At 44.1% G+C, this 26,932-nt stretch overlaps 1 protein-coding gene across 6 annotated transcripts in view; it reads right to left on the bottom strand.

Annotated features, from left to right (window-relative positions):
- Positions 1 to 26,876, bottom strand: part of tradd (tnfrsf1a-associated via death domain) — a 71,042-nt gene extending 44,166 nt beyond the window's left edge. For 2 of the 6 annotated variants that reach the window (XR_013497626.1, XM_078211061.1), the window contains exons 1-5: positions 26,534 to 26,581; positions 14,036 to 14,180; positions 9,428 to 9,696; positions 5,352 to 5,607; positions 3,908 to 4,221 (exon numbers count right to left, since the gene is read on the bottom strand). Coding sequence is in view for 5 of the 6 variants with exons in the window: in XM_078211061.1 (XP_078067187.1) it covers positions 3,926 to 4,221; positions 5,352 to 5,607; positions 9,428 to 9,696; positions 14,036 to 14,171 (957 nt within the window). In the remaining variant the exon portion in view is untranslated. Of the gene's footprint in view, positions 1 to 711; positions 4,222 to 5,351; positions 5,608 to 9,427; positions 9,697 to 14,035; positions 14,181 to 25,016; positions 25,107 to 26,533 lie in introns of those variants that run through there. The other 4 variants (XM_078211062.1, XM_078211059.1, XM_078211060.1 and 1 more) reach the window with 4 other exon arrangements.
- Between the last annotated feature and the right edge of the window lie 56 nt (positions 26,877 to 26,932).

The raw sequence follows: 26,932 nt of genomic DNA, 5'->3' as shown, positions 1-26,932 counted from the left end.
ATCATGGTAGTCGACTGATTGCTTTGGGGAAACTGGGCTCCAGTGAAAACTGCAACATTTTTTTAGGCTCCAAAGTTCAGCTCCACCCTATCCCTGAGCTCACCTACCCAGCAGTGGAACACTGCAGGGAATTTGCAACCTCATCTCCAGTGGGCATCACATCAGCACTTTAGATGATGCAGACACTACACTATATTGGCTGGGATACCAGGGAGATCTCCCTTCTCCTTTGCAAACTAGTGCCATGGGACACCTGAGAAGGCAGACTGGGTCTCAGCTTAATGCCTCATTGAAAATCGGCACCTGCAACAATGCAGCACTCCCTCAGTATTGCACTGGAATGTCGGCCTTGATTTTTGTCCAGGAGTGAGGCTTGAAGCCGGAACATTTTATCTCTGAGGTGAGGGCGCTATCAAGTCTGAGCTACAGCTAACATCTGAATGAAGTAACACAAAAGCCCTGTTAATCAGAGTAGATGGATGTCTTGGGGTTTATATGCTGGAGGAGGACATCATTGGCTGTGGCACCAAACATCTGGAAAGCCATGACATGATCTACATCTCAAAGCCAAAGCCATGGAAAAGCAGGATCGAGTTATAGGCAGTGACCTAATCGAGGGGTCCAGATAGTGAAAACCATTAGACAAAAGATCCGCGCTGCTACACACGATGATTTAACCGGAAAATGCCAACAAAAAATTGCTGCAATATTGAATTTAACAGATGTGAATTTATTTGCATTATGTATAAACAAAACTTGTATTTGCACAGCATTTCAAGTAGAGAAATTAAAACATACACAGCACCTGATGCACTGCTCTCCATTTCGAGCCTTTCAGTAAAACATGAAGCAGCAAAGATGAAGTCAGATACACAGCCATGCAAATCGGTTTGTACGTGGAGAACATTTCCTGAACATTGCACGGGTTTCTCCAAACCGAGAACATACCATGATGAACGTCTACACTTTGTGGTTCTCATTTTACCATCAGTGGAATTGATTGACAACATATATTTATTTGGCTTTGAGATGGCGTCTCAATGAGCATTCTGAATACTGACAATACAAGGAGCAGACAGATGTCAGTGCAGTTTGAATAGAAACAGATGAGTATAAAACACATACTGCACATACAGGGAAGGCTCATACATTTAGCGCAAATGGTACAGGCAAACAAATAGGGGAGATTTTAAACCAGGTTTTTTAGAACTCTTGAAGCACGTTACTTTAAACAATGGGGAACTGGGTGGTGTAAGGGGATGAGTAGCGGTCTTTCCACTGCAGACTCTGGATTTAGACCCAGCCCAGATTGATGGCCTATTTTGTCTCTATGGGTCTGATGTAAAATAAGGTTGGGCAGTAACACTACGTCCTCATTTAAAACTACCCAACTGGCACTGACAAACCCACCCTGAGATCCCATGCACTGCCCGGAGCTGCAAAGTGTCACATTGTTGTTGTGGAGGGTGCTCATTTAATTGAGTTCAAGACAGTGTTGAGACAGCGACAGCTTTACTTGACATCAGTGTTCAATGAATGTTTGATGCAGATACAGGATGTCATTAAAGAGGTCACAACACAAACAGAGTAAAAGATAAACTGCAGTGCAGTAAAGACTGTCTCTTTTCATACAACTCAAAGCCACAAGCAGCCAACTGACACACAAAGAAAAAAAAACTTGCATTTAGGTAGCAACTTTCACAGCCATAGCTCATCCCCAAGTGCTTCCTAGCCAATGAAGTACTGCTTTTTTGAAGTTTGGTCATTGGAATAACGTAGGAAACACAGCGGCCGAGTTGAGCAGAGCAGGTTTCGCCAACAGCTATGTGATGATAATCAGTTCACCTGTTTTATGTGATCTTGGTTGGGGGATAAACAATGGCTGGGGTACCAGGAGAATTCCATTGCTCTTCTTCAGATTGTGCCATGGGGTCTTTCACATTCACTCTCAAAGGGCAGACAGGGGTCTTGGTAAGTGTCTGATCTGAAAGATCCCTGGCCCTGGCAATGTAGCACTCCTTGGCTCTAGACTGAAGTGGCAGGCTGCATTGCACGCATCTCCCTGGTGTGGGACTTGAACCAATAATATTCTGACTTACCGGCGAGAGAGCTCCCATTGAGCCTCAGCTGAACTCAAGTTGCAATCTTAATGCTGAGGGCACAGAAAAGTCACTTCCCAAAACAGCGAAAAAAACCAACGTCAGAGCAGACTGGTTTAGTGTACTTCCTGGGTTTTAGTTATCATGCAACATAAGAGCACATTGTCTGGGTGCCCTCTGGACCAGAGATTACTGTATGCACCAATGAATCGAAACACGTCAGAATTACACTTTAGGATTTAGTTTCCTGTGCACAGTCCCAGTTAGTCAATCTTCTGGCAAGCATTCTATCACTCATTAAAAGAACCATCACCTCTGGGGCTCTCCTACAATAGCACAATAAACCTGATGTAACTGCAGTTGAAATCATTACCGCCAATTATAGGATGTCCATTGCCATGCATCATTGATTACTGAAAGAAGAGGCCAGAATTTCTCCCAGATTCATTAGTTGGGAGTTCTTTGCTTTTAAGCAGTTCTCCCCATCTGGACCCACAGTATGGGAAGCTGCGAGGTCAAATGTTTCCTTCTCTTTGTCGATGATCAGGCCCACTGATCTACCGTGATCGAACGCACTAACATCCAAGGAATTTTACCAGTGTTTTTGGGATTTCATTCCACATGGAATACACTTCGCTGGGACAACGAAGGGGCCTTGTCCATAATAAATAAACCCAAAACTACAAGGGATCAGCTGCACATTAGTGGGCTCTTTCTAGGATGGATTCAACAGTTTGCACTAGCTGCTGCTGTTGTGCAAATCTCAGGTAGATGCTGCTTTTTAAATCACGTATTTGAGATTGCAAATTGTCCCACCCAGTCTGTGACCTTCGGCGAGTCAAGTCTACTTAAGAACGAGCATATTGCATAGTATATGAATCATTCAGAATTTATCTGTTTCAAATGGGTGGAATGGAGAGGGAAAGATGTCTTGATCCTAATATCGCCGTGTTATTTTAGGAGGGAAAGAGCATTTGCGCCCAAAGTGAGGTAGGAAACTCTTCCCATTTCGGTCATGCATCTACCACTCCCAGGAGAGGTCCAAAGGATTAACAGCAGAGTTAAAGCTTCAAAACAGTTATATCCTGTTCCTCCCCCTACAAACACCTCATTCCCCAATCCCAGAAGAGTACCCCATATTATCCTTTGGCCTGGCAATGATACAATACAATCCAGTACCAGATCTGGGACAAGTTTGTGCTGCTGGCCTATTACCCGCCAGGGATTAGAAGGAAACTGCCAACTTCCATATAGCTAGTTGACAGAAGAGATTTTCATCTGAGAAACATCTGATATTAATGTGAGAAAAAAAACACGGTTGCCTACACTCAGGGCAGAACTCATGAACTTGGCTTTGGTCAGGATGAGAAAAAATATATATAATAATTTGCACTGCAGGTCTTGGCCAAGTCTTTCTCCATAACAATACTGGTTAAAAAGAAAACAGAATTAGCCATTCTGAAATGTACTCAATATAATTATGCGCACCGATACTTTTGTCTAGCTTACAATTAATATGCATGTTGATTTGCAAATCAACCTAGAAAATATTGTGGAGTATGCATTAAAATATATAAATGCAAAAATGCTAACAAGGTACAGTGATTTTTTTAATAAAAAACTGCTTTTGAACTCGGAAGGAAGTGAACAGCCCCAATGCAAGACACACCTCGGTCATAAATGATGAGATTAAGGAACTGATTTGCTTGGAAGCAATGATTAAAGTTGATGCAAGTAATAAAATTCTTCACCTGCCCACATTTTCCCTTTAGTTTTACACCGCGCCATGAAATATTTCATTGTCTCACCTTAGTTGCACTCATCTCCTAATTATTCGAGGTGTTCAGCAAAAGCTCAATAACTCCGACCAGTTCGCTCTCCTCCAAAGCTCTGATCAGCCGACTCATTGTAGCTTTCTTGCCTTCACACTGAATAAACTTGAGCAGCATTTGGTATGCCTGTTCATACAATCCTTCCCGCTCATACTCAAAGGCTATATTGTCGATGGTGGGATCCCGAAGACCTCGGCAGCTTTTCTGTAACATGCGACCCACCTGCTTCCAGTTCCTGCCCACGGTTTTGGCAAAGGTGTAGTGATCCTGTGTACTCAAGACATGGTCATCTGGGGGCAGAAAGATAACAAAAACATTACCGAGGGGGAAGACGCAAATTCAATCACTGCATTGCTGCTGTGTAATAATTACTTTGGAAATAAAACAAACCAATAAATTTATCCAAAAAGCTTTGGTCAGATTGCATTGTATTTACCAGCGTTACAAAGGGGCAAGACGACGATGCCAGGCCATCAATGCTGCAACAAGGGTAACTGTCAATTCTCAACTCACGGTCAATCTGGAGCACATCATTGCAGAATTAGCATCCATTAAGTCGCCAATTTAGTTCCGTGGAGATGCAAACTGCTTATGGAAGCTGACTAAGTTACAGCAGGTCTATGCCTGCAAACTCTATGTTTAACTCTCAATCTTAGGCACTGTGCCAAGAGGGGAGATCAAAGAAAGGGCAGTAAATTAAGAGGATCCCTATGCCCCACTTGTATGCTGACAGCAAGATCAAAAGCAACAATCACATTGACCTTATTAGGTTCATTTCCTGTACCTCTCACTGTTACACATTCTACTGACTGACCTACTAAAAGAGAGTAAAATATATCAGATAAATTTGCATAGAATTGTTTATTTTTAAAAAAAAACTTATTTCACTCGCTGGATCAAGGAGTCAATTACAAAGCCAACTTTAACTGCCACAGGCCCTCATTGCCTTCATGAGGGTGGTGATGAGCTACCTTGAGTTGCGGCAGTCTGTGAGGTGAAGGTACATCCACAGTGCTGTTAGGATTTTGACCCAGTGCTGATGAAGGAACAGCAATATCAGATGTGTGATTTAGAGGAGAACTTGCAAGTGATGGTATTGCCATGCACCCACTGCCCTTGTCCTTCCAGGCACTGGACATCGCAGGTTAGAAAGGTGCAGCCAAAGACCCCTTGTGGAGTTGCTGTAGTGCATCTTGTAGACGGTGCGGGTGGTGAAAGAAATAATAGATAGATAGTGGATGGGTCCTAATCAAGGAATCACTTTGTCCTGCGTCATTACTGAAAATTTAATAACACCCACTGAGGAATACCTAACTCTTAAATGAAATTGATGGAGCAGCCTTGAGGGTGATAGCAATGATTCTCTATTACCCCATGGGTAGTTTTCAATAACTGCAGGTGTGTGGAGACTGACACTCACCAAATAAAACACCCCGAAATTCAAAACGGTCTGTCGAGCGAAGTGAGCTTCCGTTTGCTTCTATTGAAGACGGAGAAGATGGAGACAGACTTGATGAAGCTGGTGAGGATGGCGATAGGGTTGAGGCCGTGGGTGATATTTCGGAATTGGTGCTGCACAGAGTTCCAGCATTCTGGCAGTTTGAATTGTATTCGAGAACCAGCCGCCTAATGTCTTCTTCCAACCTGCTGACCTCATCGTCGCGGAGGTGGTTCGGCTGAAATATATTTTGGAAAATACTTGAATTACTAAAAGGTCAGGCTCAGGCCTGTACAGTAGACCAACAGAACAGGCTAAAAGGCTCAAAACTGTCCTTGCAGCAGTTACATAATACTGTTGGGCATATCAGTGGGGCAATGACAGAGGACAGAATGAAAGTGCACAGCCCCTTCAGCGAGGAGGAAGCTTGCTTTCTTTTGAACCAAATGTAGATTGCTCCATAAATCTACCTCAACGTTTTGGATCAATTAAAGACAATTTTAAAACTTGCATTTATATAGTGCCTTTCACATTCTCGTCCAAAATGTTTTATGATGAAATGGAGTCACATATGATTTTCACAGGAAGTGGCTGCTCAGCTCATTATCCCTGTGCTACTCTGGTAGAGTCATCCAATTAGTCCTGTTCTTTCCCAAAACTCGATTAAAACGCTTCCCTTCGAGAATTTACCTAATTATTTTTTGAAAGTTACTTCTGAATCTGCTTCCACCGACCTTGCCTCTTAATCTGCTCTGTTCCAAGATGAATACATCCCAGCTTCTCAAAGCCCTCCACACAACTAAAGTCCCTTGACGCCAGGTAAATAGTTTCTGCATCCTCCCCAAGGTCTGGACACCCTTCCTAAAATGTAGTTGCCAACACTCCAGCTACGGCCTAACCAGTGCTTTATAAGGTTTAAGCATTATTTTTGTACCGTCTTCATTTGCAAAGTCAAAGATCCAATATGTCTTTTTTTTAAAACAGACTTCTCAACCAGCCCTGCCACTTTCAATGTTTGTATACATACAATCCCATGTCTGTTCCTACGATTGTACCTCCTCCTACTTATTGGTAATTTTTGTCCCAAAATGTATGGTTTTGCACACAATTTCATTAGCCATGTTTCAGACCAATCTATTTCCTCTTACAACCTGTTACTAGCCTCCTCCTAGTTTACCATGCTTCTGACGTTTGTGTCATTTGCAGCTTTGAGATTTGTTCTGTGTTCCTGGGTTCAGGTCATTGACAAACATCAGAAAGAGCAGTGATCCTAACACCCTGCAGAACTTCCACTGTATACTTTTCCCGGGTCTGAAAAACAGAAGTTAACCACAACTCTCTGCCGAACTGTGGCTTTATCAGTTTTATATCCATTGGGCCATTAAAATGAAATACTATTGAAGTGCTGTCACTGTGGTAACATTGGAAATTTTAACCTGTTTAACCTGATAACCTGTTTTATTGACATTGGTTGAGGAATAAATAGTGGCTGAGACACCAGAAAGAAATACTCTGCTCTTTTCCAAAATAGTACCAGGGGATCTGTTGCAGGTTAACGGGGGTTTAACGGGGGTGGCACGATGGTACAATGGTTAGCACTGCTGCCTCACTGCGCCAGGGACCCGGGTTAGATTCCTGCCTTGGGTCACTGTCTGTGCGGAGCCTGCATGTTCTCCCCATGTCTGCGTGGGTTTCCTTTGGGTGCTCCAGTTCCCTTCCACAGTTCGAAAGGTGTGCTGGTTAGGTTCATTGGCCATGCTAAATTCTCTCTCAGTGTACCCAAACTGGCGCTGGAGTGTGGCGGCTAGGGGACTTTTGCAGTAACTTCATTGTCCTGATAATGCTTGCTCTCTTATTTTCCCTTTGTAATTAGTTGCACTGAAGACAAAAACAAGGCAGTTATGTTAAATTTACACAAATCTCTGGCCCCACTTCAGCTAGTATACTGCGTAGAAATCTGGTCTGCACAACTTAGGAAGGATGTCAAAGCCTTATCAAGGCTTACCAAGGCATTAGCAGGGATGACGGACTTCAGTTATGGTAGAACAATTCCAGAAACTGGGATTGGTCTCCTTGGGCCAGGGTGGATTAAGGGACGACATAATGGAAGTATTCTAAATTGAGGGGCTTTGATGGATCCAAGAGGCTGAAGTGTGTTTCCCCTGGTTAGTGGGTTAATTGGATCACAGATTTAAAATAATTGGAAGATCCAGAGTGGAAATGAGTAAATATATTTTCACGCAGAGGATTGCTAAGATCTGGACTGAAGTGGTGGAAACAGGTACCATAAGAACTTTCAAAAGATAATTGGAATTATTCTTGAAGAGGACTAGTTGGCGGAGTTACAAGGAGGGACGTGGGTCTCACAGTAGGACAACTCACTTAAAAGAGGTTTGATTTATTATTGTCACATGTATTAGTATACAGTGAAAAGTATTGTTTTGTGCACGCTATACAGATAAAGCATACTGGAAGGAAAGGAGAGAGTGCAGAATGTCGTGTTACAGTCATAGCTAGGGTGTAGAGAACGATCAACTTAATGCGAGATAGGTCCATTCAATGGTCTGAAGGCAGCAGGGAAGAAACTGTTTTGAGTCAGTTGGTACGTGTCAGACTTTTGTATCTTTTTCCCAACGGCAGAAGGTGGAAGAGAGAACGTCTGGGGTGCATGGGGTCCTTAATTATGCTGGTTGCTTTTCCGAGGCAGCGGGAAGTGTGGACAGTGTCAATGGATGGGAGGCTGGTTTGCGTGATGGCATGGGCTACTCATGATCTTTTGTAGTTTTTGCGGTCTTGGGCAGAGCAGGAACCATACCAAGCTGTGATACAACCAGAAACAACTCTACGCTGCATCTGTAAAAGTTGGGGAGAGTTGTAGCGGACACGCCAAATTTCCTTAGTCTGCTGAGAAAGTAGAGACATTGGTGGGCTTTCTTAACTATAGCGTTGACATGGAGGGATCAGGCAGATTGCTGGTGATCTGGACACCTAAAAACTTGAAGCTCAACCATTTCTACTTTGTCTCCAATGTAGACTGGGTCATGTTCTCCACCACGCTTCCTGAAGTCGATGACAATCTCCTTTGTTTTGTTGACATTGAGGGAGAGATTATTGTCGTCGCATCAGTTCACCAGATTCTCTATCTCTTTCCTCTACTGTCTTGTCATTGTTTGAGATTTGACCCACTACGGTGGTGTTATCAGCAAACTTGAAAATCGAGTTGGTGGGGAATTTGGCCACACAGTCGTAGGTGTGTGAGTATTGTAGGGGGCTGAGGACACAGTCTTGTGAGGCACCGGTGTTGAGGATGATCGTGGAGGAGGTGCTGTTGCCTATCCTTACTGATTGTGGTCTGTGGATTAGAAAGTTCAGGATCCAGTCGCAGAGGGAGGAGCCGAGGCCCAGGCCATCGAGTTTGGAGATGAGTTTCATAGGAGTAATGGTGTTGAAGGCTGAGCTGTAGTCAATAAATAGGAGTCTGAAATAGGTGTCTTTGTTATCTAGGTGTTCCGGGGTTGAGTGCAGGGCCAGGGAGATGGTGTATGCTGTCGACGTTTTGCGGCGGTAGGTGAACTGTAGTGATGGTCTTGTGATGGTGCATTGGTGTCCCTGCCTCTGAGCCAGAAGCTGAAGGTTCAAGTTCCAGCCCAAGGCATGATAGCCAAGGAAGGTGTGAAGATGGCACGGCCACATGGCAGGTGGTAAGAGCAGGAGAGGTTCCTGGTCAACCATGTGGTGGAAGCAAATTGGAGCCTCTACCATCACTATCCATAGCTCTGGGACTACAACATGTGTTAGAGTGCATGTTGGCACAACTACTTCGACTCTACTTGGTAAAGGGTGGAGGGGGCTCAATTGGCTGGACAGCCCGGTGTGGATCAGATTGATGCCAACAACAAGGGCTTTGTCCCTATCTGGCCTGGGTGGATTGGGGACGTGTCATCAAGATTGTGGCTTTGTGGTCTGGGACCTGCCTACGGGAGACACATTTAAAAGCATTAGTATAAGACTGATGGGCCAAATGACCTCATTTCTGTGCTGTAAAACTCTATACCCACCTCATTCTCTTTGATGTGTCTTAGGCAGGTGTCTGGATTATCCAGGATATCATCCAGCGTCATCGTACCAGCCTTCAGCTCTGTCCTGAAAGTGGTATTGGGTATAGATTGGTTTTGAAAATGATACCCTAAAGCTTGCTGGAGTTTGTCATTTTTGTAACTGTGAAGAAACTTCCTGCATTTCTCTTCTTCTGTAAATTTCAACTGCAGTCCAAAGATACTTCCATAAATTTTCAGGATTTCGTAACCTCCTGCACTGCCGGTGGCATCTGTAAAAGAAATGATTGCACGTTAACCTTTCAGACACTTCCACTTACACAGGCTGCATGTAGATTTGAATTGCCTCATGGAATTGCAAAAGAAGAGTTTAGGATTTCTTCTAAAGTTTTGAGTCCAGAGAGATGCATCAAATATTCACTTGGTAGTTCAGAACCCCAGTGTTGCTGGAAAAAAAAGACATGCTGTCGAAGCTTTTTGTCTTGCACTCATCAAGATAGATTCGCAGGAATGCTTATTGGATAGGGAACACTAATTTATACTGCATGAGAAGAGAGTGCTGATTGGTTCGCTAATGGACACTTGGTTGAGGTGTTGCCATGGAGAAGACACCAGGGAACAGTTAACTGCCAAGCTTTTGTTTAAATTCAAACTAGTCAGGTTGACTCTGGTCGAGGCATTGCCCTTGGAATGAACCAAGGAAGCTGTCCCCCACAATTCCGTTTAGTTGAAAAAGGTGCAATTCGTGGACGCGTTCCTTCTGTCTGGAAAAGACCAAGCCCCGTGTTTGAATTATGTAAATTCCAGCACGCGCAAGTGAGCCATTCTGCAAGCTTCACCGTTGATCTTAAATTGGTTGTCAGTGTAATTACCACAAGATTGGTGCCAGCAGCAAGGGCTTTGTAAATACCACAATTCAGGATTGTTTAGCAAATGTTGTCCAATCGCTGAATCACATTTCATGTTGGACATTACAGGAGGATTTGCCGCACCTCCTACAGCTGCGGGAGGCAGCCGCTGTTGGCTGGTGTGGGATTTTTTAGTCCCACTATTGCCAATGGATTTCCCATTTAAACTGCCCCATACCGCCAGGAAACCCATGGCAGGGGTTCATTTTAGGCAGGACCAGAAGATCCCGCTGGCAAGAACAGCCGGAAAAATTCCAGCCTATGTTCTGAGTTTTGCAAGAACAGGGTGGTTGGATATGGTCAGTACTTTGCCTATTGTAAACAGCCAAAGGTATGTATTGTTTTATACAGTCCTCCAATCATTTGGAGGTATGGCCTTCGTACCTGGCATGACAATGGCACTGACTTCACATTATTCTACATCGTAACAGTGTGCAACGGTTACTTTCAATTGTTGCTCAAATTGATACACTTTACCCTTCCCAAGGTAATCTAAGGTAGACCAGGCACTTGTCAGGCCCAAAAGCAACTTTAGACCCATTCATGAGTTTGGCCAATATACAGTGAGCATGGTGGTTAGCACAGCTGCCTCACAGTGCCAGGGACCTGGGTTCGATTCCTGGCTTGGGTCACTGTCTGTGCGGAGTCTGCAAGTTTTCCCAGTGCCTGCGCGAGTTTCCTTTGGGTGCTCCAGTTTCCTCCCACAGTCCGAAAGACGTGCTGGTTAGATGCATTGGCCATGTTAAATTCTCCCTCAGTGCACCCCAACAGGCACCGGAGTGTGGCGACTAGGGGATTTTCACAGTAACTTCATTGCAGTGTTAATGTAAGCCTACTTGTGACACTAATAAATAAACTTAAACAATGATCTGCCCAGGGTAGTCACTATCCCGCAGGATGTATTTGATGTGCTCTATTTCAGCATTAAGCTTGCATGGTGAGCAGATGGCTCAGGCCCTATTGACAAGGTTTTCAATAAGACCAATCTTATAGCGTGTGGAACTGTAGGAATCCCAAATGCCCATCTTGACTAGTAAAGATATTGTCCCCTTTCTAAAGCATAAAGATCTTTCCTATTGTGTAGAGCCAAAGTACCTACCTCTTGAAGTCTTTTTATACAGGCTCATCAGTACTTTATTTTTATATTCAATGCTTTGAGATAAAATTTTGAATTTTATTAGCTTATTTCACTGCCCAATTGACCCAAGGTTTTGTCTTCATGCCCTGCTATTTCCTTTCAGAGTAAATATCTAACACGATTTCTTATCATAATTCCTGAATCCCTGCACTGGTCTCTTACTCTATTTCCTTCTCCCTCTTTCTATGAGACCACAAGGCAGATATTTGTGATGAAAATAGAAGACTTTTCAATATTTTATTAATATTAATCTGCGCATGTGCACGTGCGGTAATATTGCTGGAATTTTATAGATTAAAATCCATTAGGACTGTTGCCTAAAATGGATAGTGAGCTGAGTTACTTAAACAGAAATCATTGTGGAAAATGTTTGTAGAAGTATTATTAACTGTGTAAATGTAATCTTGTCTTCAAGTTTCATTTTTTTCCCTTTTTTAATAAATGCTAAATTTAGTTTTAAATCTTCACAAGTGGTTTGAAATTCAGATAGCTTCTCATAAAATTGTTTGCGCTTCCCTTTGGGATTTGGGCAGTCTGACACACTCACCATCATTTCCAAATATTTTCCAAATGAAGTCATCAAATTAGTGGATTATCTACACAGACTACTCAAATCATTTTGCTAAAGTTCCACAATGGCATTCTACAATGCCAAGAAGCAAAGGCAAGAATAAGCAGAATGGGTGGGTGTTATCTACAAGACATTTTTTGGCAAAACAAAGTGTACAATTTTGTTTTGGTTTCTTACATTACAACAATGACTACATTCCAGATGTACTTAATCAGCTGCAAGTGTTTGGGAAAGTCCTTTGGTCATGAACCATGCTATATAAATGCAATTTCTTTTTAAACTATATCCAGATTGGACTCCTCACATTTTGTCTAATTGGTCTCATTTTCCACTTATCCCAGGAGATAACCTGTCTTTCCAGTTGGATATACATGGCGATGCACTATATTTAAGGAAATATACAACCATAAATGTTACATTTCCTGATCTTATCCCTGGATATTTTCCCTCTGGTTCATATTGGCAAATATGCTATCAACATATTCAGGGAAATTGATGTCTCTTGTATTGCATTTTTGTTTCTCTACGGACAGAAGTGGAACATATTTGCTTCAGATCATTCAAGGCACGTGGAAATGGTCTACCTGAACAATTTGGAGAAAGCCAACCCAATCTGAACCTCACCTTCCTCTCACCTGATGCTGGCTACTGTATCCAAGACTGTATTGTATCCATGTCCAATATACTTTCCCATTTGAATCAGACAGTGAGAAAGTTGGCCCCAACAAACTCTCTCTAACAATACAGTTGTTGGAAATCTAGAAACTGGATCAAAAACAGATATTTTGAGAGATTGAAAATCTGATAAACGTAATATTCTGGTGGTTTAAGTTGTTCGATAAAGCCCCTCAGAAAGAGGAGTTAAATCTGGACTGGTTTATCTCATGGACCAAATAGTTTCCTCAAATATAAACGATCTGGAAGAAGGTGTAACTGGGGTGATCAGTAAGTTTGCGGACGACACAAAATTGGCAGGACTTGCAGATAGTGAGGAGCATTGTCAGAAACTACAGAAGGATATAGATAGGCTGGAAATTTGGGCAAAGAAATGGCAGATGGAGTTCAATCCTGATAAATGCGAAGTGATGCATTTTGGTAGAAATAATGTAGGGAGAAGCTATACGATAAATGGCAGAACCATAAAGGGTGTAGATACGCAGAGGGACCTGGGTGTGCAAGTTCACAGATCCTTGAAGGTGACGTCACAGGTGGAGAAGGTGGTGAAGAAGGCATATGGTATGCTTGCCTTTGTAGGACGGGGCATAGAGTATAAAAGTTGGGGTCTGATGTTGCAGATGTATAGAATGTTGGTTCGGCCGCATTTGGAATACTGCGTCCAGTTCTGGTCGCCACACTACCAGAAGGAGGTGGAGGCTTTGGAGAGAGTACAGAGGAGGTTTACCAGGATGTTGCCTGGTATGGAGGGGCTTAGTTATGAGGAGAGATTGGGTAAACTGGGGTTGTTCTCCCTGGAAAGACGGAGGATGAGGGGAGACTTAATAGAGGTGTATAAAATGATGAGGGGCATAGATGGGGTGAACGGTGGGAAGCTTTTCCCCAGGTCGGTGGTGACGTTCACGAGGGGTCATAGGTTCAAGGTGAAGGGGGGGAGGTTTAACACAGATATCAGAAGGACATATTTTACACAGAGGGTGGTGGGGGCCTGGAATGCGCTGCCAGGCAAGGTGGTGGAGGCGGACACACTGGGAACGTTTAAGACTTATCTAGACAGCCATATGAACAGAGTGGGAATGGAGGGATACAAAAGAATGGTCTAGTTTGGACCAGGGAGCGGCACGGGCTTGGAGGGCCGAAGGGCCTGTTCCTGTGCTGTATTGTTCTTGTTCTTTGTTCAAAGATACTCACTATACACTGTGCACACCGCTGAAAGCTATGGAGAACAGAAATAGCATCTTGCACTCCAGCTTATTTACAATAACTAGCACAGAGATGGAGAACACCACCATACCGGACAGCTGGAAGTTGCAACTTACCAGCAAGAGTCAGTTTCAGGGCTTTATAAATTCTCAGCTGTATCTGGGGGTCCCGGTACAAGGCCGATAGATCCATCTCGTCTGAATGAATGAAGAGAAAGACACTGCCCACCCAGGCTGGAGCCACAGAGTCCATCCTCAGCCCCTGCAACCAACACAAACAAACAGTTCACTCAAACCAGTGAGATTGTCTCGCGTACACTGAACGCCCGGTGACTGGAGTGTAGGTGGAAATGCACACACTTAACATAGAGAAATATGGGTCCTTCTCCAATACCAACTTATTACCAAATCATCCAGAAAACCTGGAGGTACTGGAGAACACAAGATTTCACCACTGACCGCATGAGCCTTAGAGCTAAGAATGATTTATAACATGAATGAAGATTGTGTTTGGTGAAACTCTGCTACTGCAAACTTAATGAAATGCTCACTTAGCCTTATATTTTGAGTGTGACCCCCCCCACCCCCAAAGTGCCACTTATATATTTTGTGTATTATTTATATATTGATGCTCAAGGGCAGAATGTCAGAAATATATCAACTTTTGTCCATTCTGACACCTTCATAGAATGATCGTAGAATCCTGCGGTGCAGGAGGCTGCCACTCGGCCCATCGAGTCTGCACTGACCACAATCCCTTCCAGGCCCTATCCCCATAACCCCATGCATTTACCTTAGCTAGCCCCCTTGATAATAAGGGACAATTTGGCATGGCCAATCCACCTAACCTGCACCTCTTTGGACAGTGGAAGGAAGCCGGAGCACCTGCAGGAAACCCACACAGACAGGTGGGAAATGTGCAAACTCCACACAGACAGTGACCCAAGCTGGGAATCGAATCCAGGTCCCTGGCGTTGAGGCAGCAGTGCTAACCTTTGTGCCACCGTACTGCCTTGAATGAACAAAAATTACTCTTAAAGATTGGACCAGACAATTTCTATTTCCTGGGTAGTTTGAAGCCTCAGTGTTATATACAGGCTCAGGCAAACACAATCTCTTATTTATAAGTCCAGATAATTCAGTCAAGCACATTGCCAGGCTGACAACTACTCTGAGTAAGCTGAAGCTGATTACCCAGGGGAGTGCTACCCCAGGAGCACGTGATATCTGCAGCAAGCTGGGAGGATCAGAGGTAGAAATGTGAAATGAAACACAGTAACACTGATGCACTGCAGTATTACATAGAAATAATAGTCACTGACAGAAACAATAAAACAAGAAATAAGTTTCTAAGTTGTACAAAGAGAATGCCATCACCTCAGGTTTACCTTCCAAGCCATTAGTGTAAGCTTTCCTATATCACTGACCTGCCATGCTATGGCCTACCTGAGTGAGATCAGCTATTTCGTGCTAACATATGCCATACTATTTTGCCCCGTGGACCATTTCTGAAAGAAATCTGCTACTGCCCAATCTAATGTCAATGGGAAACCACAAAGACCCACGGAGAGGACCTTCCATCAACCGGACGGAATTCAAAACTGGCGCCCTGGGGTGGAAGGTCAGTGGCTCACTACTGCCAATTTCCCCCTGTGGGGGAATCTAGAACTACAGCACACAGTTTCAGAACAAGACAGAGACGAGGACGAATTCCTTCTGAGAGTGCCTTCAATGTTTGGAGTTCTCGCTTCCAGTGAGCAGTGGAGGCTGGATCATCAAATACATTCAAGGTTGAGTGAGACAGATTGTTTATTGTCAAGGGTTGTAGGGGACAGGCAGGGAAGTGGAGTTAAAGCCAGATCAGATCAAGCAAGACTATACTGACTGGTGGGGCCGAATGGCCTATTTCTGCTCCTATTTCTTAAGTTCAATCAGCCCTTACCTTTCTGACAAATATAACCGAATGGCACACCCTTGAATACAACTGATTAAAATGTACCCATGTATTTCACCAAACCCACATCCGCCTAGGAAATACAGAATCTATGAAGAAACTTTCAAACTGTAGCATAGCAGTTTGGGATTTTTAGTTTCAGTCTCTAAGCTCTATCAACACCTGATGTTTTCACAGGCCCTTCCTGCTCTGGGTACATCCGGTAACTAAATGAATCAGGCTTCCTGTTCAAGCCTTAGGCAGACAATGTTTTTTCCACATTTTTATAATGAGGGCTCCTAGCAAGAACAAGCACATTAATTGTAATTCCCACACCCTCTTCTGAATGTTGGGGCATGTTCTTTAAACTTAAAACTTATCCCAAGCATTTCTTTCTAGAAAGCAGTTCTGCTAATTGTTCTCTGCCTCCCATACTGGGAGCCTCCTTTCGACAGTCCAGCTGAGATCGGGAGCACACAGCGTGGCAATCTGCAGATACAGACACGTATGCTGCCTCACCAGGCAGTGTACTGGCAGAGTAACTCAACAATCCTATTGGGAAAACCTTTCAGCTTGAGTGTGTGTGTTTACTGGCCCAACCTCAAAACAACTGGGCAAGCCAGTTGCCATGCGGTCCATCGAGCATGCTCTGCCACCCAATATGACCATGGCTGATCTTGTGTGTCAACTCCATTTCCCCACCTGCTCCCCATATCCCATGATTCCCCAAGAGACCAAAAAAATCTACATTTCTGCCTTCTGGGGGTGGAGAGTTCCGAAGATTCACAACCCTTTGAATGAAGTGATTTCTCCGCATCGCATTCCTAAATGATTGACGCCGCCTCTCGAAGCTTTTAGATTCTCCGACCAGTGGAAACAATGAACTGTGACCCCTGCCTCAGGCACATAAGCAAGAAGTGTCTGGCCTTTCATTATATAGTGTGGGGGGGGGGGGGGGGGTGTCAGGGAAAAGGAACCATCACCAGTTGTTACTGTACAGTACAGTTAATGTCCTCAGTTGTTCATGTTAAAAGCAGCATTGCTGCCAAGATAGAACCTCCCTCTTATAACACTTTTGCATTGCTGTATTTGAGAAAAATCACAATTTTACAGCCCTACATATTGTATACTTATGCCCCTTGTGGAGGAACAGGAGAACCAAGACATCTAATAATCTATTGAAAAGACTTTGAAGCATCCACTGGGATTTTCACATCAATTACACATCACACTGAGGAAAGACACAATTTCCTGTTTTTTTGGAATTCAAAATCCTTCCAATTCTGGTCATTTGAGAGTTTCAAAGTTCTGTCATCATAACTTTAGCTGCCAAGGTCCTAAACTCCGGAATTTCCTCCCTAAACCTCCACCTCACTTTCCCTCTTCAAGACACGCTTTAAAACCTTTGACCAAGTTGGGGGTCACATGTCCTAATATCGCTTTATGTGGTTTGGAGTCAAATTTTTGTCAAATAACGTTCCTGGAAGTGCTTTGTAAAGTCCCACTAAATTCAAGGTGTTATGTAAACACAAGGTGCTATAAAATTTAACCAACTCGGCTTGTGCAGATGCCAGTCTTTTTTCATGGTGTACGACACAACGCCCCCCCCCCCCCCCCCCCGAGTTAATATAATTTTCACTGGAACAATCCTTGCTCTTCAGATGAAAAGAACAGCCTGAATTTTAACCGTGGTTAATATTCCAGTTTCTACTAAATTTCTGCAAGTGGATGGGGCGGGGAAGGAGCTATTTCGAAGATTAAAAAACAACCTATTATTAGCTTTTTGTTCTGGACTTTATACCTGGGTTTACAGAGTCACAGCACCACCTGCTAGCAGGAAGACAGTCTCACATTGGCACAAACATTCTCCCAGCTGAAAACACCACATTCCACTGCCATCCTGTTGAGAGAGACAATTTTCCCTGACCCTCACTGACGATATACTTGCAGGAATAGTGCCCAGCTCAAGCACCAGTTAATGTGACAGCTCCTTTGAGGTGCAAGATATCCTGAGTCTATAAAATCATCCTTCATCTATCTGTGCACATAATTACAAATTTTGCATTTGATGTGCATCTGCTGCTGTGCCTTGCAAACCTGCCACACCTACTTAAAGTTGTTTTTTAAAAAATCACAACTCAATTAACAAACTACCAAATACTCGACTGGCTAAATGTGAAAGAATCACTAAGTGTTTTCTTCATGTAAAAAGCAGAAATAAAATATTGCAGTTTCCCCACCCGATAACATCTGAAAGCAATTTGTCTGCCACAAAGCCCATATCATTTTGTCGTCTCATGGTCATCTCTCAGTGTGCTGGAAGTGGCAAAATGCTTCACCACAGATTCAGAGTCTGACTCTAGGTGGGGCTTCTCTAAGCTATTGCATGTGAAGTACAAATGGTATCAATGCAGCACTGCCACAGAATCCTGGACCCCATTTTCCCTGGGATCCTAGCTTGATCCTCACTCCAAACAGTAATGATTCTATACAGACACCACCTATGCTCTTCCAATCTAAGCCTGCCAATCCTGCCCAGGCGAGCAGTGCAATGAAATAGCCCCCACCTGCCTGGATGAGCGCTGCTCCAACACTCGAGCAACTCGACACCATGCAGCACAAAGCATCCTGCTTGATCAGCACCCCATCCACCAACTTAACTATTAATTCCCTGCATGGCAGCAGCAGTGTGTACCCTGTACAAGATACACTGCAGCAACTCATCAAGCCTCTTTCAGTCACACCTTCCAAACCCATGGCCTCTACCACCTAGAAGAACAAGGGTAGCAGGTGGATGGGAACAACACCTAGGGTTACTATCCTTCCTGGATTGGCCTGGAGTCTCCAAGAATTGAAGATCAATCTCCAGGACATTGCCAAGTGCAACCCTGGAGAAAAATCTCAGAGCATTGAAGATTTCTATCCATTTTCTTTGAAGTTATTTTCTTTACCAGAAATAAAAGTACTGAAATGGGAGTGAAAGTCTGTTTGGCTAACAGTCAAGCATCATCCAATTGGGTAATGAGTCTCTGACGAAAGGTCATCCAGACTGGAAACGTTGCCTCTATTCTCTCTCCATAGATGCTGCAGACCTGCTGAGATTTTCCAGCATTTTCTGTTTTCGCTGTGGGTAATGAGCGTTTTTGCTTTCCAGTTGACAGAGGAAGGCAGAGTGTCACAAGGACGAATATGTTGGCGGATTAATGGCTGGAATGTGGAGGAAAGTCATGTGATGAAACCTCCAGAATTCCATAGAAGCACAGTTGGCAACCCTAACACCACCACCACCTGCAATGTTCTCCTCCAAGACACAAACTAATGCGACTTGGAACTATGTTGCCATAATGTCACTGCATCAAAATTCAGGACAAATTCAGGGAAATGCCTCCCTAACAGCACTGTGGATGTACCAAGACCACCTGGACTGCAATGATTTAACACCGTGACTCCTCACCATCACCACAAGGATAATTAAGTGCTGGCAATAAATCCTGGCTTTGCAGGCAATGCTGACAGTCCCTGACTGAATATTTAAAAAGATCTACTGCAGATGACTCCACGGTATCCAATCCTGCCAATTGGCAAATTAAAACATTAACAGAAAATAAAACACAGGCCATCTTGCTTTGTCCATACTCTCCTTCCTGTGAACCAGAATCAAAAGAATTCTGCCCACAGATTTACTAACTAACTCCAAGCTTCTTCTGTTCATCGGAATTTTTTTTAAAAACCCACAAAATGGAGGGCATAAGCAAAACAAGCCGGACGCTCAAGGCTTTAGATCCTGCAATGAATTGTAAAAGATGCAATTCTGCAAACATATCACCATCAGCTGCCAGAGTGAGCATGGCACATGTGGTGAACAGTTTATATTTCTGAAATATAAATACTGGAGACTGGCTTTAAAAAGGAAGAGCACTTAATTTGCAGCTTTTACAAAAACAGAAATATCTCAAGCCCAGCTGATCCTGCCTTTTAGTTTGCCTGCTGCACACGTCAACATGTCACCCGTTGCCTGGGAAACAGGATCTACTGTAGCGAGGTGGAACTTAGCTGCAATCCTTCTGCCCAAAAGGAAAACCATACCAATTTTTTAAGATACAAAATTATCTCATGCAATTCTTTTGACAAAATTGATACAATCACCGGTTACAAGAGGGCATCAATGGAGCGGGCTGCCTTTGACGTAATGTGTTTTCCCCAAACACTGCTGCAATGATCAGTGCCAGTCACTGGTGAAGTGGGTCATTTATAGGGAATGTTGCTTTAAGAGACTCCTGTTAGTTGAGGGTAAGGTCACAATGATAGGGAAGCAGCAAGCGAATCTTATTCCACTTCTTGCAATGAGAGTTCAGCTCCATCCTGCTGACGATCTGTCAGTATCCTCAGGCACAAATTCAAGCAGACTTTGCGTCTATTTATTTTGTCAGCCACTGCAAGCATCATCTGTGACAGCGACTATTGTAAAAGTATGCGTGCATTTTGGATAATGTTTAAATCCTTGAATAAGCTATCGTATCCTTAGGCACAATCCTATCTTCAGCACTAGAATGGCACTGGCGCATAAAGATTCCTCTCTCAGGACTAACCCACGCTCATTCCACTGACCACCAAACATGTTCTAGGAGAGTTGTTCTCAAATAATGAACACCGAAATGGCAAGCGCTCTTTCATAAACACACACCAGCTCTAATGCAATCCTTCTCATACATCTCTCATTTCTGCAAATCGCATAAAATCATAGAACCCCTAGTGCAGGAGGAGGCCATTTGGCCCATTGAGACTGCACCGACAACAATCTCACCCAGGCCCTATCCTCACATACTTACCCTGTTAATTCTCCTGACACTAAGGAGCAATCTAGCATGGCCAATCAACCTAACTCGCACATCTTTGGAACGTGGGAGAAAACTGGGGCACCCAGAGGAAACCCACACAGGCACAGAGAGAACATGCAAACACCACACAGTGACCCGAGGTCAAAATTGAACCTAGGTCCCTGGTGCTGTGAAGCAGCAGTGCCAACCACTCTGTCACCATGCAAAATCTCTCCAAATAAATTCATTCCAGTGAATAGTATTAAGAGATCTTTTATGCTCACTGGAGGGACAAAGCAGGGCTGTGGTATAATATATCAGCTGAAAGACAGCATCTCCAACAGTGCAGGACTCTTTCAGCATTTCATTGCAGCATCAGTCTAGGTAATGTGCTCAGTATGGGATTTGAACCCACTAACCCACAGTCAAGCGTTACCATAAAGCCATGGCTGATATAAATGGCATTTCTGTCAGTGCCAAAGTATTAATCATCATCATGAGATTGCAGATGGTCTTATTAATAAAGAGTTGAGCATTGAATGAAGGTCCCCGATCTTGCTAGAGTGAAAGGCATAAATGAGATGAATATTGAGGTTATAGATGTTGATCCTGACAAGGTGAGAAAGCAGGCTGAAAATGTTAGGATTTGCAGCAATAAATGCCACATTGAAAGATAATAAGCAAGGCACAGAGCTCTTTCAAGAGACACTCAAAAGTAGACCAGGGACTAATTTGAGTATGGATCAAGAAGGAATGTGATGGAGACAGAGTAAACGGAATTGGAGAATGGCTGGGTGGAGAAGGGAACATAACAGGTGGACAACCAAGCGCACAATGTGCAAGTAAGAGGGCTTGAATATGGCACAAGTATGTGTGAAAACGGAGATGTTAGGTTATGTCGAAGGAGCGGTATGAGCACTGGGCTTGTTCCAGGTATTAGGCCTGATACAAAATAGGAAAATCAGTTCAAGATTTTAAAAAATGTATTATTTCACAGGATGTGGACATTGCTGGCTAAGGCAGCATTTATTACCCATCAAAAGGTAATGATGAGTCACCTTCTTGAACCACTGCAGTTGATGTGGTGTAGGAACACCCACAGTGCAGCTAGGAAGGGAACTCTAGAATTTTGACCCAGCGACAGTGAAGGAATGGTGATATATTCCCAAGTCAGGATGGTGAGGAACTTTCCAGGTGTGGTGTTCCCATGTGTTTGCTGCCCTTGTCCTTCCAGACTGCAGTGGCTGTGGGTTTGGAAGGTGTTGCCTAAAAGACTTTGGTGAGCTGCTCTCGTGCATTCTGAAGCAAGAAGAGCTAGGTTCTGCTCAGCTTCCAAACAAGCAGATGCAGCGGTGTGAGGATTCAAAGCAGCAGCAGGTAGAGGTCAGGTTAGAAACTTCCCCAAACTTCAGAAGTGTTGTCTTAAATACAAAGCAGATGGTGTTTATCGGCAACTGGCTTTCTTCTTTTATATGACTGCAATTATAAAATCTAACTCAGATATTCAGGCCAAAGCTTCCCGTGTATATCTTGTAGGTGGCCTGTGACTTGGCCTCAGAGGTCAATGTTCAATGATGTGCTCGATGGTCTAATTAGTAGCTCCTGACACATGATGGGAGCATTTTAATCTTTGACCAACAGAGAAGGAAACATTATCTACCATGACCATTTCTGAAGTGATTGGTCACTGTTAATGGGCAAGGTTAAATCACTCAGGTTGTCCAGTTGGTTCTCCTGTGAGAAATCATTTCATAGAATTCCTACAGTACAGGAGACCATTCAGCTCATTGAGTCTGCACCAACTCTTCAGTAGAACATTTTATGCAGACCCACCCCCCCACCTTTTCCCTGCAGCCCGACACATTTACCCCACTAATCCCCCTAACCTATATATCTTGGGCACCAAGGGACAATTTAGCATGTCTAATCCACCTAACCTGCACGTCTTTGGACTGTGGGAGGAAATCAGAGCACCCGGAGGAAACCCACCCAGACACGGGGAGAACATGCAAACTCCGCACAGTCATCCAAAGCTGAAATCGAACCTGGGTCCCTGGTGCTGAGACAGCAGCACTACCCATTGTGCCAACATGCTACAGTTCCTCCAAGCATTGCACTGTTATCAATGCTGAAAGGCTTTGGCGACAGCCCAAATTGGCCTCGATTGCAAATTGGTTAGCCAAGATGCTCATGTCAAACTGGATTGGTATGTCTTTGTTGATGTGACACTTGTACTCTCTTGAGATTTCAGATTCAAGGCTTCAGTGTGGTGATATGAAGTTTGTCAGTACATGCACCCAGGGTGCTGGTGTGGATAAAAGCATTCTAAAATAATTCTCATATTGACATATTTGAGATGCAGAATGAATAGAATAGAATAGAAACCCTACAGCACAGAAAGAGGGCATTCGGCCCATCGAGTCTGCACCGACCACAATCCCACCCAGACCCTACCTCCATATCTCTATATATTTACTCACTAATCCCTCTAACCTACGCATCTCAGGACACCAAGGGCAATTTTAGCATGGCCAATCAACCTAACCCACACATCTTTGGAATGAATACCCATTCCAGGGAGCAGTGCTTTTCTGTAGAATAAATCAGGATGTGTGATGTCATACGCAGGTTTTTGAAGGTTCTGGAGAAGTTGTGTATATCACAAGGAGCCATTATGTTTGATGTGGGGTAACTGGTGGCCATAAGACTTCCTAGGCTTAGTTTGCTTGATGGGTGTTAGGTGGAATGTCGAAGTGACGTTTGCGTGCCTGCATGCACAGCCAAAGTCGCCATTGGCTGAAGTAGACCCTCATCCTTTGTAAATCACAGGTCTGGGCTTCCTCAGGCCGATTCTTGCAAGGCAATGCCACACACATATATCCATTTGCAGGACACTGCTGCAGGCAAATCGTTGGTGTAAACGCTGGGTAACAGGCTGCCGGGACTGATTTGAATCTGTTGTTCAGCATTGTGTATCTGCTCGCCTGGATGATTGCTCAACCCTGTTACGCAATCTTAAGTCACAACAAATGTCAGCACAAAGGACATTGAACGTTTGAGTAAATCAACTAATCGGTTCGACAACACATTGATAAAGATCTGCTCATCCACATACACACATTCTCACTCCGTTATATCTGCTGGTTCCCATAAGTAGGAAATAGTCACACTTTAAACTTAAAATGCTGGAGTTCCATCAAATGAATTTTTTTCAGCTCTCTGGTGGGCTGAAGACTGATACATTGTTACCCGGCACATGACTGCAATGTGACACAGAATGTGCCCCCCCAGGATATACTCTTCTGAAATAAAATGAAAATCGTGAGGGGGGAGTGACAGCCCCTGGTGGGGCACTGTAACTAAAACAAAACATCAAAAAGAAACTTACAGAATCAAACCAATCTGCCATTCCGGGTTTTGGGGGGGGGGGGGGGGGGGTGCGATGGTGATTGATGCACTCCAGCCCCTGTGGTGTCCACCGGTTGTGGAAAGTCTGGTGTGCCAGTGGACACCTCATGCTCCATCTCCAAAGTCACCTGACCGCAAACATAGCCATGGTAGTGGGACAGAGAGTCGGCTCGGACGAACCCCTCGACCACCCGCAGCCTAGAGCTCTGAGATATATATTCACATAACAATTAGCTCCAAGCTCTTTATGAACAATGCAACAGTATTACAATAAAAGGTCATCCATTCTGGGCCGATAACTCCTCCTCAAGAGATGTCAATCATATTGGCATGAAAACATCTCCATACTCTAGTGACAAGCACCATTGTCAAAGCAAGTTCACTGTTCAAAAGGTCACTTCAAACTACCTGAGTGACTCCCCCATTGCTAATGGAAATTGACCAAGCATTAGTTCAGAACTTTCAAGAAAGCAAGTTACTAAAAAGCAATGTACATCAAGGAGTTCATGCTCAACATTGTCTCTCCATCCCCAATCCCAGTGTTGACCAATACATCCTTTCTAGATGGTGAATCTGCCTTCTTGATAAGCAACTAGCCTTAGGGTCAGTGGAGACAGATACTCAGTTAGGTTGGTGCATGAACTGCTTGCCAACAATGAGGAAAGGTTCATGTTGCAGCACTTCCCATTTCCAAAAAAGTAGACCAAGTACACTTAGCAAATATAGAACCTCAGTTCTTGCTCCACTCTCTCTGTTATGAATCATAAGACAACAATCATAACAACACTTATACAGGTATTGAAAACAAAAACAGCCAATCCTGTTGATCAACCGTGCATGCACGTGATTGGTTATTCATTTTGACATAAACGGAGATTTCTTAAGGACCCATGGATACTGGAAAGCAACCTTTATCACATCACTGGATAAATTTCCTCACCAGTTTGTAGAGGGGTTGTCCAATCATTCATCATTCTCAAAGTCTCTCAGATTTCTGTTTACCATTTTCCTTTTTTAAACAAAAAAATAGGATCTTGCAAAATCCAAAGGTGCTTCCACTCAATCTCGGTCTTGATCCTCCATCTGGATCCTGCAGACTCTATGTCACTTCATTAAAAAACTCAATCAAATTTGTGTGGTACGACCTTCCCTCTATGAGGGGGTGCAGTGCTACTTTAATCCATCATCATCATAGAAATCATAGAAACCCTACAGTGCAGAAGGAGGCCATTCGGCCCATCGAGTCTGCACCGACCACAATCCCACCCAGGCCCTACCCCCACATATTTTACCCGCTAATCCCTCTAACCTACACATCCCAGGACTCTAAGGGGCAATTTTTTAACCTGGCCAATCAACCTAACCCGCACAGCTTTGGACTGTGGGAGGAAACCAGAGCACCCGGAGGAAACCCACGTAGACACAAGGAGAATGTGCAAACTCCACACAGACAGTGACCTGAGCCGGGAATCGAACCCGGGACCCTGGAGCTGTGAAGCAGCAGTGCTACCGTGCCACCTGAACAGCCCTTATTCTACCACTGTCTGATCACACACTAAGCTGAGAGTTTTGTACCATTTTCTGCAGGGCTGAATTAAAAATGTCCTTAAACTACAAATTGTGCATTCAATTTCACTCCAGGCTGTGAGCACACATCTGCTTTGACATTTTAACACAGTACTGAAGTCAAGTTGTCGGAGGTGTCTCCTGGGGGATTTTCACAGTAACTTCATTGCAGTGTTAACGTAAGCCTACTTGTGACACTAATAAATAAACTTTAAAAACGTTTCCTCCAGGTGAGTTATTAAATCCTCCCCCTCTGCTGCAGTTATCAAAGATGCAATGGTACCAATCTAGGTACAGCCAATATTCTCACCAACATTCCTTCCTCACCCCAAAAAAACTAGATTACAGTCATTTCTGTCATGGCTATTTGTGTGGGTAAAATGGCGGACGTTCTCCTGCAGAGATGAATGCATAACAAAGCAGGAGATGTTTCTGAGACACGAGAAGGGGGTGTTTAAATTCAAACTTCGCCTTTCTGAAAGGTAGCCACAAGTCTGAGGCCTTCCAAAAACTGGGACTTAACTATTTCGAGATAAGAAAAACAGATAAAGTTTAAAAAAACAGCGTGAGCATAGATCACTTTTAAAATTGTCCATTCAGTTAGACAGGAAAGACCCCTTCACTACTCCGCCCTGCAAACCGGTTGGGCCAAACTTGCCGTGGGTGGAGAAGCACTAACACCTTCCCAAGGGTTAATGCTGGGAACTGGTGTGAGAGGCACAGCAAATCCAGCCCTTCCCCATCAGACTGATCATGTCTGTCTCACTGACGACACAAGCGGCCCAGCTCTGGGGGACAAGGCACGCTGCTCCAGCCGAGCGAGCGGCCCCTTGGTACCTGGTTGCTAGGTGACCCTCCCCGGTACACCCCCTCCCCCCCGCGTTTACCTACCGCGAGCTCTCCGCCGCCTGCTCAGCCCACTTCCGCCCCCCCAGCGTCACAGCATCTTTGCTCTTGCGCACTTCAGTCTGTCTGGAAACGTTCCGCTTTGTCATCCACTGTCTGAATGAAAGGCCCTTTTAGGAAGCCGCCCGCCCTGTTTAAAAAAACATTCGGAAAGGGAATTTGCAACGCTTTGTTGCAGCGTTCAAAATGCCTTAAGAGTGAGTGAGCCCACGCCTTTCCCTCTCGGGTTTGATAGGCGCGGTAATGGAAGTAGGGAAGGACCACAATACAAAGTGTCAGAGAAACTGCTCTATGTTTCCTAAAGGATGCCGCTCTGCATTGTGGGACTGGCAGGCGGCACATGCGCATTGCAGGCTCAGTTATTTCCGGCCCCGGGCCCTCTCG

Source organism: Mustelus asterias, chromosome 4 (genome assembly GCF_964213995.1).
Source record: "Mustelus asterias chromosome 4, sMusAst1.hap1.1, whole genome shotgun sequence".
Classification (NCBI taxonomy): Eukaryota; Metazoa; Chordata; class Chondrichthyes; order Carcharhiniformes; family Triakidae; genus Mustelus; species Mustelus asterias.
This window is presented reverse-complemented; position numbering and strand designations above follow the sequence as displayed.